We start from the raw sequence: 10,367 nt of genomic DNA on the forward strand, positions 1-10,367 counted from the left end.
CCGAGCCTCAGGTTCCCCACCTGTGAATGGTGGTAACCATGCCTGCCTATGCACGTTGGTTGATGCCAGCCCATGGTAAGTGCTACCGGCAGCTGCTTTCAGCTCCTGAGGGCAGGGACGCCAACACTCATCAGCTGCCCACTCTGGGTCAGGCCCGGGTCTCATGTCGTCCTTCCAGCTGGTCAATATACAAAGCAGGGATTGCCATCCCTATTTTACAGACAAGAAACTTGAAAATGTGAGCCAAAGTCAGGTAACGTTCTAGTAAATGGCAGAGCTGGGATTCGAACTCAGGTCCGTAAGATTGCAGATGCTGGGATCCCGACCACTTCACTAGCATTTGAGAACGTTTTCATCCAATCTCAGCCGCAGTGGCTCTGAGGGCAGCAATTGTGTTTCATTCCTTCCATCCTTCTACAATCCCTCACGCTATGCACACTGCTGTCCACTGTTGCCACATACTGATAGCCTGTTCCGTAGGAACCAATAAACCAAGGAGGCCAGACGTCCCGGGGAGGACAAGGGTGGCTTAAAAACAGGTGCCTTCGTGGAGGATGGAGGCGGACGTGGGTACAATGGCAAAGCCGTCCACAGCCTCTCCCCTATAGCCATCCTGTCATGTGGATGCTTAGAAATTTTTCAGCAAAATGAAAAGCGATCAGCTCACTCCCAGCCATGCTCGTCCCCTGCCAAGGACATCTTGGGTCAAAGATCTGGCTATGAGCTGCTCCTTATCCTAAAGAGAAGCCGAGTTTCGCCTCCCACTCCCCCCACCAAAGCGAGCGCAATGCCAGATGGCAGATGAATGCTTTAAGATGAGTATTTTCAAACACATTGTGTAAACCATCCTACCAAGGAGGCGAAATGCCAGAAGGTCTCTTTCCAGCTTCTGGGGGGAAGGGGAAGAGCAGACACCACAATCCTGGGCTCTGTCCTCTTTTGCAGGTTACGGCCACATCTATCCTGTCACCAGGCTCGGCAAATACTTGTGCATGCTCTACGCCCTCTTCGGCATCCCCCTGATGTTCCTAGTCCTCACGGACATGGGTGACATCCTGGCCACCATCCTGTCCACGTCTTACAATCGGTTCCAGAAGCTGCCATTCTTCCCGCCTCACCTTCGCGAGTGGTGCTGTCGCTTGCTCTGCAGAAGGCCGGCCACCAAGCCCGCGGCCACAGCTGTCCCGAGGATCGTCATAGATGCCCAAGAGCTCCCGGACGTCAAACCCGGCAGGTGTCCCTCGGCCCCGGGTGGCAACGCGGATCTGTTCGAGAGACTCCTTGCACGGGAGAAGCAGAACACGCTGCAACCGCCCCCGCAGGCCGTGCAGAGGAGTAACTCGTGTCCCGAGCTCGTGTCGGGGAGACTCTCCTACTCGATCATCAGCAACCTGGACGAGGTGGGACGGCAGGTGGAGAAGCTGGACGTCCCCCTCCCGGTCATCACCCTCCTTGTGTTCGCCTACATTTCCTGTGCAGCGGCCATCCTCCCCATCTGGGAGACGCAGCTGAACTTCGAGAACGCCTTCTATTTCTGCTTTGTCACACTGACCACCATTGGGTTCGGGGATACCGTTCTCAAACACCCCCACTTCTTCTTGTTCTTCTCCATTTACATCATCATTGGGATGGAGATCGTGTGCATCGCTTTCAAGCTGGTGCAGAACAGGCTGCTTCACCTCTACAAAAATCTCATGCTGTTCTTTGCAAAGGGGCTATTTTACCACCCTGTTAAAAAGTGAAATCTCCACCCTCTCCTGAGTGGCAGATGCCAGCTGAGCTGGTTTCCTCGCCTCGTCTTTTGGGGGCCAGGGTCTTTGGAACTGGTGACCCCGCCACCTGTCCCCTGAGACCTTGGGGCTTAGAGATAAATCCTGCATGAAGGCTAATTTGGGTCTCGAGGCCCTGCAGAAACGTGGCCAATGCCTTTCGTATCAAGACATGAGACAAAAACTATCACCATCCTCCAAAGTCCCATTAATTGCCCTGTCTTCATTTTTGAAAAGCCCACCTTATGTCGATGAAGCCACCCTATGGATGTCACAGCTTTTCTTGAGTTACGAGAAAAAAAAAATTACCTTTGCTCTTGCGATGTGCACTTGCAGCTGGATTAAAATCTTCCCGAGAGGCTCCCTGTTCACCCCGGATGAAGCAGAGCTAGTCTGAACAACCTCTTTTCTTGAATGACTTCATGAACTTCTGCAAGGTCGGCCCAGGCCCAGGCCACGCTAAATACAAGGAGGCCACGGTGGGATTGTCACCTGTGTTCACAGGGGCCTGGGGCATCTCGACCCCCGATTCTGTGTAGACCAGTGTTCTCGCTAAAGTGGCCCAGGACTGGCACCTCCCGAATGAGTAGGCATGTGCAAATGTTGATGCCTGGGTAGGTGGTGGGTACGGGAAAGGGTTGGCGCTCAGTGGGGGGATGTGTTCCTCGGCTGTTTCTGACCGAGTCGGCAAGTGAATGAGCTGGTCTGTGTGGCGGATGCTGTCCATGCCCCACTCCCAGGCCCTGGGGCTCCAGCCTGCCTTGCCCGAGGGCTGTCCTCAGTCACTAAAGCATGGGCATGTGCAGAGCAGGCTAGAAGTGCCAAGGGGTTAGCGCTCCTGGGAGCACCCCTCCATCAACAACTGACAGGACAAAGTGGATGGATGGTGCCCAACTGCTGGCCCCTCCCATGGGCTGACTCTGGGTCATGTTCAGCGCTGTCTCCCGAGGTCCCCAGTGGAAGAGAGCCTCAGTTGCTCATCAGCATCCCCTGTCTTGGCCTCCTTCATCTTGGTTTCATTTCCCCATTTCTCTTGAGATCACCCCCAAATGACCCACTAGCACACAAATCCTTGTCTCGGAGTCACTCCTAGGAACCCCAGCCGGGGAGAGGATGTAACAAGTCAGTGTGTGAACATGCACGGAGTGGTCCAAGAGTCTTCCTATTTCTTCGGTCGGTTATAAGAAATGTCTTATTGGAGAGAATCAAAGTTTCTGGAAAGCTTCTTTGAGGGAATCTCGGAAATGGTGAACTTTACTCCAGGGTATAGCACAAAAAAAATCGCAAAAACCAATAAAAAGTGTTGGGAGGTTCCAATTAGAAAGGAAAGTAAGCAACTATCCTTTGAAGCTTCTGTTCTGCCTTAGGTTCAGGTCACCGCCAAGGGCCAGCTCTCACAGGGGGTCTGGGGTCTTCCTTTCTGGATCTTTCCTCCTCCTCCTCACAACTCTTAGGCTCCTGCCCCTTCAACTCTTTAAGACCTACCTCAGGAAAGAGGATTGACCAGGTGTAAGCAAGAACCACTGAGAGGCACAAAGTGGGATTTCAGCCAGCAGCCACCAGGACTAGGGGTTTTGTGGGGTTTCTTGGCATCCCTGAGATCACAGCAGCCCAGGTGCAGCAAAGCCCCTTGAACCCAAAGGTCAATCCAGTGAGAACCACTCAAGAGCTCACAACGGGACCTCAGGGCTATTCAAGGTTCATTCAATTCTACAAACATTTATGGAGTGATTGCTGCTTTCCTCTCAAAGAGGATTCCAAAGATGAATCAGGTACATGCTCAGAAGCACGGAGGTAATCACAGGTGGTTTCGAATCTCTCCGCGTGTTATGCAAATTAAGTGTCATGATCATTTGCATATTGCACTTGCTCCAGGGTATTCTGTAGTTCTAGGGAAATGGCCCAGCATGCCTCCCTGCTCCTCATCTCTTGAACGTATGCACCCCATATTCCAGCCACTTTGGGCTATTAACTTCTGCGTCCCCACGTAGAAATGTGAATCTATTCCCCTAAAGCTTTGCTTGGGGGTTCTCAACCTCACCTGTACACTACTACCCAAGGGGCTTTGAAGAATTTACATGTCTCTCTCCCCTCTCCAGGGCATTCAGTCATGGGTCTGGGTGCTGGCTGGGTGGGTATTGGGTATTGGGGTGATCCAGGCGTGTGGTCAAAGTTGAGAACCAAGGCACTTCTCTCTTGGCCTGAATGCCCTTCTCCCTTCTAGGATAGATGACGACTTATCTTCACGGTTCAGCCCACATTGGTACCTCCTCTGGGTTGTGACCCTTGACTCCTGGGAGTGGTCACCACTGTCTCCCCCATGCTCCCGCTGCACCCACTGTCCTCCCTTCCTTTGTTACAGTGCTGTAGTTGGGCCCTCTCCAAACTCGGGTCTGCCCTGCTAAATGATTGTGTCTTTTTCCATCAACGTTGTTCTTTAGATTTTGTTTTGTTTTGCTTTGTTATCTTACTTTTGAAGTAGGCTCCATGCCTAATGTGGAGCCCAGTGCAGGACCTGAACTCAAGACCCTGAGATCAAGACCTGAGCTGAGATCAAAAGTCAGATGCTTAACTGGCTGAGCCCCCACGGTACCCCTCATCATCACTGTTCTAGCTCCTTTGTAGTCCCCCCAGCCTCAACCTGCAGCATCTGCCAGGGTAGGACTTAGGTGCACACAAATGCCAAGGAGGGCAGCCACCACTTCCTGCACACCTACCATATCCAGGCCCTGAGCTGAGTCCTCAGGTGCACCATCTTATCTAATGCTGCCTGTAGCGCTGAGAGAATGGTGCCCATTTTACAGGTGAGGAAGCTGAGGCCCACTAACTAGAGTGTAACTAGCTTAGAGACTCACCGGTAGTAAGTGGCAAAGCCTGGATTTGTCTGGCTCTAAGTGGTTCTCAGTGGACCACCTGCATCAGCATCCCCCGGGAACTTGTTGGAAATTCAGATTCTCAGGCTCCATCCACGACCTCCTGGATCAAAATGCTGGAAAGCCAGCTCAGCGATGTTTTAACAAGCCCTCCAGAGGATTCCGATGTTGGATTCTCGAGCTCGAAAGCCACGACTCTAACTGCTGTATCTGCAGCCTCCCTGAGAGTCACCAGTCAGTGGAGACAATCACCTGGAAGGAGGCAGGACACTGAAGGAGTAGACCCTCTGGCCAGGAAGGCCTCCTGCAGACTGGAACGGACCCTGTCCCCAAAAGAGCTAACACTGTCTTCTCCAAACTTAGAGTGTATGCCCTGGGGATGAGGGAGGCGCTTCCTGCCTGGCCCCCGGGGCCTGGCCTGGGGGCTCATGATCAAACTGCCCCCCCAGCACTCGAATCTCTAAAGAGGTCTGCAGGGTCTCAGCTTGGCCAGGTTGGCCTGGGGCATGAGGGGACTTGGAACTGGCCCAGAAGCTCGAGGGTTGGAGGCAGAAGGGCCTATTCCGGGGATCACCTGCTGCTGCATCCCCCCCGCAGGGGACAGTACCTCCGGTGCAGAACATGGCTTGTCTCTGACCTCCTGGTCCCCCCTCCTGGGGACCACAGCCTTTGGTGGGCGGGGCTGGCCCAGCGGCTGGGGAGGTCGCCTTGTGCAGGTTAGATTCCCCTCCCCTCCTTTTTTTTTTTTTTTTTTTTAACAGAGGGAGAACCTAAAGTTCTGTGCTAGCACGTTGAGCAGTTCTCTCGAGGTGACCAGCCACAGGTCAAGGATGGGCCAAGGTCAAGGATGAAGGAGGCGCTCGACGAGGCCCAAGCCCCGCGGAGAGAGCGAGCGCTGCCCAGGGAAGGGCAAGCGTCCTGGCCGGTGCTGCCAGCTGGGGCCGGACTCCGGAGCTCCCCGGGGTGGGCTGCGGGGACCCAACGGGGACACGAGGTCCGAGTCGGGCCGGGCCCGCGCTCCCCAGAGAGGCCAGCAGGTGGCGCCACCAGACCGCTCGGGCCCCGCGCGGGAGGCCGGCAGGTGGCGCGGCCGCGGCTCCGCGGCTCCCGGAGGGACTGGCGCGCCCCGGGCTCCCTTCCTGGGCCTGTCTTGGGCCGCGACCCCCCTTCTGGCGTCGCCGCGGTCCCCGAGGAGGAGGCTCCTCGCCTCGCCCGCCGCCTTGTCCTGGGAGCAGCCGTCCAGACCGGTTGCTCTGGACTCTGTCCTGGCCATGACCCCCGGGAGGGGCGCAAGGGCCACGGTCCCTGTCCCCTGCTCCAAGCTCAGGGCAGGGCCGGAAATGTCAGCACTGGAGTCCTGGCCACTTGGCAGGTGGTATCCTGTCCATAATCCACCACTAGCCCCTTCACCCCCACCTTCTTCCCCATCCACCAGCCTCACCCCGGAGAGCAGGGCCCTCCAGCTGACCCTCCCAAGCTGCGGGAAAGGCCCTTGGAGGCGTCCACAGTGTGCAGACGCCCTGTCCCACCCGAAGTCCTCCAGGTTGGAGGCTCTGTGAGTGGTGCCCAAGAATGGCTGCGTTGTTGGCCTTGCGGGTTTTCTGTTTCAAGCTCCGCTGTCCGGTAATTCTCCCCTGGTGGCCTTGAGAATACTGTCCTTAGGGAGGGGGGCCAGGGCCAGGCAAGCCTCCATTGGAAGAGGCTTGGGGAGGGCCTCTGGATGGGCCCCTGGGAAAGGTCAGGAGACCTGCCCTGGTGCTGGTTCCGGCTGTTACTCTGCTCTGCTGAGTGGTCCAGACGACTGAGGCCTGCTTCTGGGTCCCTTGGAAGAGATAAGTGGTCAGGATAGCTCCCGCGGTCCTGCTTCCAGGTGTCTGTCCAGGTGTCTGCTTCCAGGACAAGACTGTCCTGCCTTGTCACCAAAAGAGAAGCTGTTGCTTTGATGGGCGGGAAGTGGGAGTGAGCTGGTGTCCTGGGACATGGACTGGCTTGTGGCCTGCTGGATGCGTTGTTCTGACCTGGGCCTCAGCTGCTGCTGCTGCTTCATCTTCTTTTTTAAGATTTTATTTATTTATTCATGAGAGACACAGAGAGAGGCAGAAGCAGGCAGAGGGAGAAGCAGGCTCCCTGCAGAGAACCCGATGTGGGGCTTGATCCCAGGACTTTGGGATTATGCCCTGAGCTAAAGGCAGAAGCTCAAATGGTGAGTCACCCAGGCATCCCTGGGCCTCAGCTTCTGAGGGCACTTGGCAGATGGGAAGAAGGGAAGAAAACCAACATTTAATGAGCGACTAATATGTGCCAGGCTCTCTGCCCACGTTACAAGTCTAAACCTGTTTAGCTGTGTGGTTCATCACGGTGATGTACCCCAGGCCCTCGTGCAATGCTGACTCGTACTAGGTACTTGGCCAACATATGTTGGGTGGATAAATCCCTGTGGGTAGTCTATAGGGGAGAGGAAAGTTTGGATCAGAGCCTTTGCTCCTGAATGCTTGAGTCAAACCACTGGAGTGGGTCCAGCTCAGAACTATTGGAACCTTCTCTAATACTGCCCTTTCCCCAGTTTGGGTGGGCTGCACCCCGCCCCAGAAGGCAGTGCTTGAAACTAAGATCAGAGACATCCACTGACTCCCATCAAGGTCAGTGCGTGAGGGGCAGAGGGGATCAACCTGGGAGCTGTGGAAACAGCAGCTCGGGGACCTCTGGTGGTTGGACAATGTGGTCACGCAGGTGCATGTTTTTGTATTTGTCAGCACGGGTAATTTTTATTTGTTCTCATTCTAAAGAAATATTTGTGTTCACACCTGGTTTGGATTGGGTAATTTTGTACTCTGCTTAGGAGGGCCCCTTACGTTGAATAAACATCCGTAAAACCTGATTCCCTCTCACCCCAACTGAGAAGGAAACCATGTCCTAAGGGATGGACAGCCCCATAAGCCAGCCTCCTGCTGACTTTTCCGACATCCTCTCCAGGCAGAGGTCCAGCCTCAGCTCCATGGGGCATCGGGTCCCTTCCTGCCACATCAGCCTGTGCACACGGTAAAGTAACCTTAAAATAACCTTAAAATGACCTGACAAGATCCGAGCTCTAGTTTCTGCCAGGTGGTAGGAGCGCTCGCCATCCAGAGACACCCAGATAGAAGGTGACTAATAGAAGGGGTGAAGAGGAAGGCAATCAGATGGCCAGCCCAGAAACTTCCTCCAGGGCAGCCCTCAGTGCAACGCTGACCAGGAAGGAGCAGTGCGGCTCAGCGGTTAAGACCTCTGCCTGTGGCGACAGGCTCCCTGGCCAGCCCGGAATCTTGGTAGGTTTCGAACTCACATAAAATCAGTCCCTATTTCAGAGGGTTGTGAGGATCAAACAAGATAATCCATGGGAAGTGTCCAGCCCCGTGTCCAGCTCTGCAAGCTCTTAAATCCTAACTGTCCCCATTACTCTGATGAGGAGGAGAAAACTGGCACCTTTCTCCAGCAATTCCTAACCCCCACCCCCGGCCCCCACCTGCGAGGTGGAAAGCGTGTGTTTAGCATCAGTTTGCAGGACACTCTCCGTGAATCCCCCAGTGGTGCTGGGACGGTCTGGTTGGTGGGGGCTCAGGCGGTATGTGCACCCTCACCCAGGTGGGCACAGTCCGCGGCTAACACCACAGCACGCAGGGAGTGGGGACATTCTTTCCTAGCTCCCCTCTTCAGGCACCACTGTGTCCTCCTTCCCCAGCTGCACTTGCACTTTCTCTTGGCTTCCACTGCCCCGCGCTCTTTGACGCTCCCTCTCATGGCCTTTGCTGTTGCCCTGCGCCCCAGAGACCTGAGACCCTTCGCTGTCCCTGGTGCCACTCCCACCCTTGTGGTCTCCTGTGGATATGCAAACCGCCTCCAGTCCCTCACCGCAGAACTCCAGATTCACATCGGCTTCCCCAGCAGCTCTACTTGCCATGTCCAAGATGGGCCCTTGGCATGACCTTGGGCCCGCTCTGCCCCGTCCAGAGAGGGGCAGCCCTACCCTTCCAGTTGCTCAAGACGGAAGCTTGGGAGGCTCTCTTGACTTGGCCTTCCCCTCTTCCACTGGGACTTGAGAGGCACATGTGCAGCGTTGAAGAAGCACCCCCACCCCCTCCACTTTGAGGATAGCTCCCAGAGATTGTTTTTTTTAAAGATTTTATTTATTTACTCATGAGACACACAGAGAGAGGCAGAGACATAGGTAGAGGGAGAAGTAGGCTCCCTGCGGGGAGCCCGATGTGGGACTTGATCCCAGGACCCAGGGATCACGACCTGAGCCAAAGACAGATGCTCAACCGCTGAGCCACCCAGGCGCCCCCCTCCCAGAGATTCTGAGGCAGCCAGCTGCAGGCAAGGCTCCCCCTGAGTATATTGGAGAAGCTCCCAGCTGACTCTGGTTGCCTACTCCTTCACCTACCCGTGACCACTGTGCTGTGTGCAGGGCGCTAGAGGTACAGCCCCCCAAGAAGAGCATCTCTGACGTGCGGGCACATAGTGGGTAGAGATGAGTCTAATGGAAGTGGCGACCCAGGCCAGTCCCTTCCTCCCAACAAAGAGCCAGTGAGACAGCTGGATGAGACAGGGGCCAGGCCGAGCAGGTCCTCAGCTCCCCACGCAGCTCCCCGGAAGGCAGGCACACAGTGTGGCAGGCAGGGGGCTGGCCAGGGTTGGGAGGCCTCGCTAGGTTGTTGCCATGGTGATGGACGTGCATCTGTTCTGCAGAGAACTTTGGAGTAGCTTGGAGGCCAGACGACAAAAGGCACCTCCAACTTGGATACAAATTGTGGCTTCTTTTCATCCTCTTTGGCCCTTTTATGCTCTGCTTTTGTTCTTGCCATTTAGATCAGAGACTAAAACCCTTTCAAATGCTATAAATTCAGAACATAGGCAATTAGGGGACCTCTCTGAGGTTGCAGCGCCCTTGTAGTCTCTTTACAAAGCCGGTGCTTGTGTAGTAGAACAGAGATGACCGAGCAGAGGCGGTCAGCGTCTATCCAGCCAGTACTTACTGAGCACCCACTGTGTGCCAGGACCCAGGCCGGCGCTGGAGCCTCAGTGCGGTACAAGACCAACAGATCGCTGCTCCGTGCCTCCGTTTCCCCAGTGTCAAACAAGGGGGCTGACTTGGCGCAGGGGTTTTCATGTGGAAAGATCTCGGTCACTGATGGTGACCAAGTAGCTTCGCTTCGCTCTGTTTTATGGGCTCTACTCCCCTCCAACATTTGGTTTAAAGAAAGAAATTCGTAACCAAAAGGGGGGGGGGGGAGGAATGGTGGGCCAGGAATGAAAACCACTAGCCAAGGGTCTCTAAGGCTTTTTCCAGAAGGAATGTTCTGTGCTGTTACAGCTAAGGAGACTGGATTCCCCAGGCTGTTAGGACACACAGGGCCTGATGCACTGAAGAAGCTAGTTTACATTTAGGATGTTTATCTACCTGGATGAGCAATATCCTGCCTTCATTTGAAATAAAGTCAGGAACCTCCTGGAACTCTGTAAAGAGAACAGCCCCAGGGTGTTAGGCACCTGCCCTTCTCAGACTTGGGATCTCACCCTGGCCTCAAGGCCCCGTCCTCACCCTTTCCTTGTGGGACTTCACTGGGCCGGCAGCCTTCAGGGACACGTGCTCCTCAGAGGTCCCCCGGCCTCCCCTGGCCTCCATGCACCTGCCCCGGGGTGATTTGGGGTCTGCAGTCTCAGAACACGGTGTGAGTTGAGGAACTCA

General features: G+C 55.2%; 1 protein-coding gene across 2 annotated transcripts in view; it reads left to right on the forward strand.

Annotated features, from left to right (window-relative positions):
• KCNK18 (potassium two pore domain channel subfamily K member 18) overlaps window positions 1-2,910 on the forward strand; it is a 47,947-nt gene extending 45,037 nt beyond the window's left edge. For both annotated transcript variants that reach the window (XM_025994122.2, XM_072740200.1), the window contains one exon: window positions 946-2,910. In XM_025994122.2, coding sequence (XP_025849907.1) covers window positions 946-1,742 — 797 coding nt within the window. In that variant the 3' untranslated portion in view covers window positions 1,743-2,910. The remainder of the gene's footprint in view (window positions 1-945) is intronic.
• The last annotated feature ends 7,457 nt before the right edge of the window (window positions 2,911-10,367 follow it).

Source organism: Vulpes vulpes, chromosome 15 (assembly GCF_048418805.1).
Source record: "Vulpes vulpes isolate BD-2025 chromosome 15, VulVul3, whole genome shotgun sequence".
In the NCBI taxonomy this organism is placed as follows: Eukaryota; Metazoa; Chordata; class Mammalia; order Carnivora; family Canidae; genus Vulpes; species Vulpes vulpes.